Source organism: Citrus sinensis, chromosome 7 (assembly GCF_022201045.2).
Source record: "Citrus sinensis cultivar Valencia sweet orange chromosome 7, DVS_A1.0, whole genome shotgun sequence".
In the NCBI taxonomy this organism is placed as follows: domain Eukaryota; kingdom Viridiplantae; phylum Streptophyta; class Magnoliopsida; order Sapindales; family Rutaceae; genus Citrus; species Citrus sinensis.
Window position 1 is genome coordinate 6,329,973 of NC_068562.1, and position 7,043 is coordinate 6,337,015.

At 34.8% G+C, this 7,043-nt stretch overlaps 1 protein-coding gene across 1 annotated transcript; it reads right to left on the reverse strand.

The window, feature by feature from the left end:
• Window positions 1-4,375: 4,375 nt before the first annotated feature.
• Window positions 4,376-7,043, reverse strand: LOC102630692 (transcription factor bHLH87). The gene is made up of 4 exons (XM_006466495.4): window positions 6,711-7,043; window positions 6,386-6,529; window positions 5,990-6,278; window positions 4,376-5,868 (listed from the first exon to the last, which is right to left on the reverse strand). The coding sequence occupies exons 3-4, from the start codon at window positions 6,179-6,181 to the stop codon at window positions 4,759-4,761; spliced, it is 1,302 nt and encodes a 433-aa protein (XP_006466558.3). The 5' UTR covers window positions 6,182-6,278; window positions 6,386-6,529; window positions 6,711-7,043; the 3' UTR covers window positions 4,376-4,758.

The following is a 7,043-nucleotide window of genomic DNA, read 5'->3' on the forward strand; positions in this document are numbered from 1 at the left end:
TAAATTTAACGAATTAATGATAGACGTTTAGCTGAGAAACCATCAGAAGAAGAAGGGAAATTTATAAAAATGGCCATAAAATATTTGCGTTTTTCAACTTTGACCCCTCAAATTTTTTTCTATCATAACTAGCCAAACACCATATTTTTGGACTAGATTACCCTCATCACTTTCATCAAATTTACAAAGGCATGCCACCTTTTCAATTTCAGCACAACTAAATACGGTTATTCTTCAATAACTTAACAAACATTTATCACTCTCAACAAACTTCATCACTCTCTATAAATCAATTACATAATTGAATATAATCATCAATGGGAGAGCTTCTTAAAATTAGTTTATGCTTTTACACAATGTAAATCTTTAATCTATTGATTTTATCAACTAAGTTCGAAATTAAAGTGGGTTTTGTTGCAAATATTGTTATTTTTCATTCATAAAACAATGTGATTTGTTAAAGTACTTAGTTTGAGTTGAGAAATGAAGAAAAATCATTGATAATATAGAAAAATCGAGCAAAAAATGAAGTTAAGAACAAGTGAGATAGGCAAGTGAGACAGGTGCATGTCTCACATAAACGCACTACATTTATGTACGACATGCACTTGTCCCACTGCTTGTCGCACATAAACCCATGGATTTTATAGAGTACATGATTTTGGATATGATTTGTCTCGTCGTAAGCTTCGAAACGGTATATTATACGCCTAAAACGGACATATGTAGCTCAAGTTATGGCTTTCGCAATATATATGAAATTTAGTGAGACATGCACCTGTCTCACTTGCCTGTCTCACTAAATTTCATATATATTGCGAAAGCCATAACTCGAGCTATATATGTCCGTTTTAGGCGTATAATATACCGTTTCGAAGCTTACGACGAGACAAATCAAATCCAAAATCATGTACTCTATAAAATCCGTGGGTTTATGTGAGTCAGGCAATGGGATATGTGCATGTCTCACATAAACGCACTGCATTTATGTGCAACAGGCACATATCCCATTGCCTGACTCACATAAACCCACGGATTTTATAGAGTACATGATTTTGGATTTGATTTGTCTCGTCGTAAGCTTCGAAACGGTATATTATACGCCTAAAACGGACATATATAGCTCGAGTTATGGCTTTCGAAATATATATGAAATTTAGTGAGACAGGCAAGTGGGACAGGTGCCTGTCTCACTAAATTTCATATATATTGCGAAAGTCATAACTTGAGCTATATATGTCCGTTTTAGGCACATAATATACCGTTTCGAAGCTTACGACGAGACAAATCATATTCAAAATCATGTACTCTATAAAATCTATGGGTTTATGTGCGACAAGCAGTGGGACAGGTGCCTGTCGAACATAAATACAGTGCATTTATATGAGACATGCACCTATCCCACTTGCCTATCTCACTTGTTCTGAACTTCATTTTTTGCCCGATTTTTCTGTATTTTCAATGATTTTTCTTCATTTCTCAACTCAAACTAAGTACTTTAACAAATCACATTGTTTTATGAATGAAAAATAACAATATTTGCAACAAAACCCACTTTAATTTTGAACTTAGTTGATAAAATCAATAGATTAAAGATTTACATTGTGTAGAAGCATAAACTAATTTTAAGAAGCTCTCCCATTGATGATTATATTCAATTATGTAATTGATTTATAGAGAGTGATGAAGTTTGTTGAGAGTGATAAATGTTTGTTAAGTTATTGAAGAAGAACTGTATTTAGTTGTGCTGAAATTGAAAAAGTGGCATGCCTTTGTAAATTTGATGAAAGTGATGAGGGTAATATAGTCAAAAAGTATGGTGTTTGGCTAATTATGATAGAAAAAAGTTTGAGGGGTTAAAGTTGAAAAACGCAAATATTTTATGGCCATTTTTGTAAATTTCCCTAAGAAGAATGCATGGTTTGCTTCTTTTTATTCAACTTTAAAAGTTCCAAATATTTCTATATTACTTCCGGTTTTATGATATTGCTTGCTGAATGTTTATATTCATTCAATCAAATAGATGACCTTTGGAGTGAATCCATTAAGTTCATGGATTTTGCACCATCCAAATATTTTCATTCTACAGTGTTGGGCCTGATGGTTCGAGGTTCTGTGGCAACAATAGAGATTGGGTGCATGTGACAAAGAAAAGAAAAGAAAAGAAAAATTAAAATTATTTATTTTTATTCCTGCAAGGGTAATTTTGAAATTATAATGAATTAATTAAAAAATAAGGGCTAAAGAGATAAACTGTCAAATATCACTACTGTAAAGGTTTGCCCAATTGGATATGCATTTTCGGCCGGTTTGATCTCAAAGAATAATGAGCCCATCTCGGAAAAAACCAATTTGATGAATCCAAACAAAAATAAGTGGGCTTGCTGTTCTTAAGATCCAACCCATCAACGGCTAAATGAACAATAAGATTTTATTTTATTTTATTAAGCAAGTCAAATAATGCCATCTAGAAGTGTATACTGTTTCCTAAAAGAAACACTTTCACCAAATGGGCCAATTGGTTCATGAGATTTGACGATTTGTGCACTGAAAATTATTTGAACAGCAAAAGGATGCATGCATTAACATTATCCGCAAGTTTCTGCCTATGCACTTAAGCCGAATAACAATTTCTTCCGCTAGTTCTCACCTTCACGTCTTATCCAAACGATTTGTGCGCGGGAGTTGATTTTTTCCAGATACTAGACTAGGTCTTTCCTTAATACAAGTGGGCTTGAATTAGACATCATTTTGATTTTAGAGAGAGTCTCGGAATTTTTATTTGGGTTTAATTTGGAAGCTTGCTCATAACTTGTTCCACCAATGGTGTGAACTTTTTTAAAAAAAGAAAAAAGAAAAAAACAAAGAAGAATTCTAGCTTAACACAAATTTTGTCAACCTCAAGATGCATCCTCTCTCTCTCTCTCTCTCTATATATATATATTAGGTTTAGTGCGCATAACAAACGAAAATTCTGTTTGAAGATGAATTTATGACTTATTGATAAGGAATGAATAAGAGAAGATTTGCCAAGCCTAACATCTCAAATTGAGTTCATATACATGATACATTAAGTCAGCATTTTCTGCCTAAAGGATGATCAATGATTGAACGCCATTGGGTGTGTACGCTAACTTGGACTAAAAAATGAAATTGACAAGTCGTTTCGTTTGTTTGTTTTCTCTTTGCTGGAGGCTAGCTAATAACACTATAACAGTAAGTCAGCTCTCAAGGAAAGGTAGCTGTCCACCACTCCAAAGCCTTATTAATGCAACAATTAATTAAAGTCAATTCAATCTCCCACTTGTGAAAGACTAGACACCCAAATTCAGTTTTTGATGCGTTCCTTTTAATTTCCACCACACGCAAATTGTTTACATGTTAAGATATTGTCAACCAAAGACAAATGCAGCCAAGATCGATGAGAGATCTGGGGGTTACTTTCACAACAGAATGTCTATATTTAGCATATAGTTATTCTTGCCCCCACCACTCTGCTACCTCTTTTAGCCAATCGAAACCTCTTTTTCAACCTTTGCAAGCCAATGCCAAATATGCAACCATCTAATAACAAAACTCTCACAGCTTTCTAATCTCACAATCAAATTTTTGTCATCTACCCGTTTACCAGTTTTGTATAGTCGATAATTTACGTTTTTCTTTTTCAAATATTACAACTGCATATCTTAAAATATAAATTTGAAATTATGAATTGTTATCAAACTTCAAAATAATGTTAAGCGTAATTCCTTTTGTCTAGCCTTAAATATATATTTTAAAAGTATGCATATATTCACAGAGAGACACGTACGATGAACTAATACTCACACTCAATAAAGCTGATTACTGTCCCGTAATTTTTTGTCTTGGGTATTGAAGCTAGCTACGTCATTGATTATCATCAATTACAATATCATTAGTTGTAAGATTCTTGGCTTAAAGAATATTAAAGTGAAGCGGAAGTGTTATATTATAATAACTAGAACAATGTCACCTGCCAAAAAAGAAGCATAAACATGTGCTAAGCAATGAGATTGGGGAGATTTTCAAGAGCACGCTTTGGATTGATTTAAGGAGACAGGACCACTGACTGAACCTCACGATTCTTAAGCGAATGTCTCTCTTGCATTGATTATGTAACAAAGTACATTAATTAAAAGACAACCATTTTTATAAACAGATCTCCAATTAAAAGTGATCGGCTAAGTACAGTAGAGAATATTCATTAAAAATTAAAAAAAAAGAGTTATCATAATTAATAATTAAACATTAAGCAAAAGTGATATAAACACTTTCTGGCCCTTGATCTTAATCATAACTGCCATAATTGCGCTAAACTTTTCATATCAAAAAGGTTATCTGGCTAAAAGCTTCATTAGTTCCACTCTTCATATTTGTCATTCCACTACAATAAATATTACAATAAATCTTTGAAAAAGATATTATAAAGCATAGTGGAAGCAGCAAAAACAACAGTAAAAAAATTGGACGTCTCTTCAGCTATTGGGAGATGGGTGTCATGATGAAGGTTATCATTAGTGATGGTTTAATTAAAACCCTCGATCACATGATAAGATCTAATGATGAAGTTTATGATCATATGGACCTTGGATCAGTACCTTTGTACGTGCTTTTTTAAGGCTAGGAAATGTGGTTTTGCATGTTAATCATTGATGATACAATGATGGGGTCTATGATAAATAAGGATCCATAATGGGTTAGATTTTTTTTTTTTTCCTTTTTGAACTTCCATCAACTCTATGGGCGGTGGATATGATTAGGGTTCTGAAGTGAGAAATGGGTTTGCACAGGAAATGAGTTGTTGTTGTTGTTGTTGAATGGTAATGAAGAGAAAGCAAGGTTTGTAGGTGGGTAATTCATGGCGTGATGATGATCAGGCTTTTGATGGCCTGGGTTTTCTAATGCTTTGACTTGTGACCTAAGAAACTTGAGATAGTTTGCAGCCTCATCAAGCATTGAAGCAGTATCCATCTTGCTTCCACCAGGAACCAGCCTCTGCAAAACCCTAATCCTTTCACTGATCCTCTCCCTTCTTTGCCTTGCAGCTACTGTTTGTGGATCGGTGGATATTCTAACATTCTTCCTCTTAGGCTTTTCCACCACCTCTAAGCCTAAATTCACTGGCCTAAACGCCGCTGCCCGATAAATCATCTCTTTCATATGAGCAATGGCCTCAGGGTCAGGTTCCTCAATAGATGAAGATACTGAAGAGTTATTACTTGCCTGTAACTGAAAATTGATGTTTGCTGAGCTTGGTCGCTTGTCCAATCTTGGTTTCTTTGCTTTCGGTGGATTCTCAGAGATGAGCTTAAAACCTCCTCCTTGAAAAAGATGGAATTGCTCACTTTGATGATCATCAATATTTTTCCTCTTTGTTGAACCAGGCCTTAATTCCTCCTGATGAACAATTCTGCCATTGTTGACATACTGAACCGAGGAACAATGAGAGATTGTTTCGTGATCAAGCTCATTATTGACTGGACCATTGTTGTTTCTTGCAAAATTATTGGGAGCATTGTTTTCAGACTCTCCGGATGAAACTGCACTACTGTTGGAACCAAAGTTCCACAGGTTTCTACAATCAGAAGAGAACAGAATGGAGATCCCATCATCATCTTCAGCCGATGTCTCGGCGGAGTTGCTGTTAGTTGCTGAAAGCAAGCAATCAAGTGACTCAAGAGAGCATGTAGTTGTTGAAACACCAACAGCCTTATTAGCAACTTGTGATTGATCAGCCATGCCAAACTCAGCTCCAGGAGCCGATAGATTTCCCGATAGCGGCGTTGCCTCACAACTCAATTCTGGATCAACAGTGTCTTGCAAGCTTGCCGCGTGATCTAGTCCACGCTGCAATATTAAATATAATGAATGAGACAACATGCATTTATTGAATTAAACTAAAGCACAACCTAGCCAGTACTTGATGAATTAATCATTTAATATTAGCCTAGCTAGCTAGCTAGCTTACTCTTTCAAAATTTGAATTGAGTGGTGATATTTGAGCTTTCTGCAACACTTGAACTGGATAGAAGAGGTCTTCTGTTGGATCCATCTTGCCACCGTAACCATTATAGCAATTTGATGTGTTGGAAATCATGAACCTTTCTTCAGCTTCATGTTGTTGGTTGCTCCATATCGATGCCATACTAATACTATCCATTGATATAAGAATATTCCTTACACCAAAGCGACTCTCGATGTACGTAACGTAAGAGGATAAGATAGATATGATAGATTTAATTCTGATTCTTTTATATCTGTAACAAATCAAAGAAACCCAATAAGACACGTTTATCGTTAAATCTAAACATAGGTTGAAATATATATAATCAAGGAACTTAGAATAATAATTCAATTGACATACCGATTTTAGATCCAGCTGCTAGCTCAAATTTGTTTCAAGTGATTGATGAAAATAAAAGATTCAAACCTCAGCTTGATATCAGCTCCTGTACAACTGTTGTACTGGCACTAACTACCTTCTTTAATTCTAGCTATGTCATGGAAACTGTGAGCAGAAACAGGGAAGAGAAAAGCCACTGCTAACGTCAGTTTTGGCAACTAAATTTTGTCCACCAATGTAATAAATGCAAACCAAAACAAAATTCAAGAAACAAAACAAGAGAAGATATATGTAGCCAAAAGCCAAGAGATACATATGCATAAGAAAGCTGGATTTATTGCTCTACCTTCTTCTGCCATGGAGAGCCAATATTGAGACAATGGTGTTAAGCAAAGTTCAAAGGGCTTGTTTATATAGATGGAAAGTACAGATGGTCCAATTTTTAAGAACAAATTAAGTAAGGGAGTTAAAAAAAAAGTTTTTAAGTATGAGAAAAAAGAGAAGATGAAGATGAATTAAAAAATAGTTTCAGAAGCTGAAAGGCAGATGTAATGGGGGGTTTGAAAAAAGATAAGGCTTTTTGGCCAGTCTGGTGGGGTTGTAAGAGTATATTTCTCTGCAGATGGGGAGCATGAGACTTCAGAGCAACATTTTTTTGAATCTTAACTAATTGATTTTT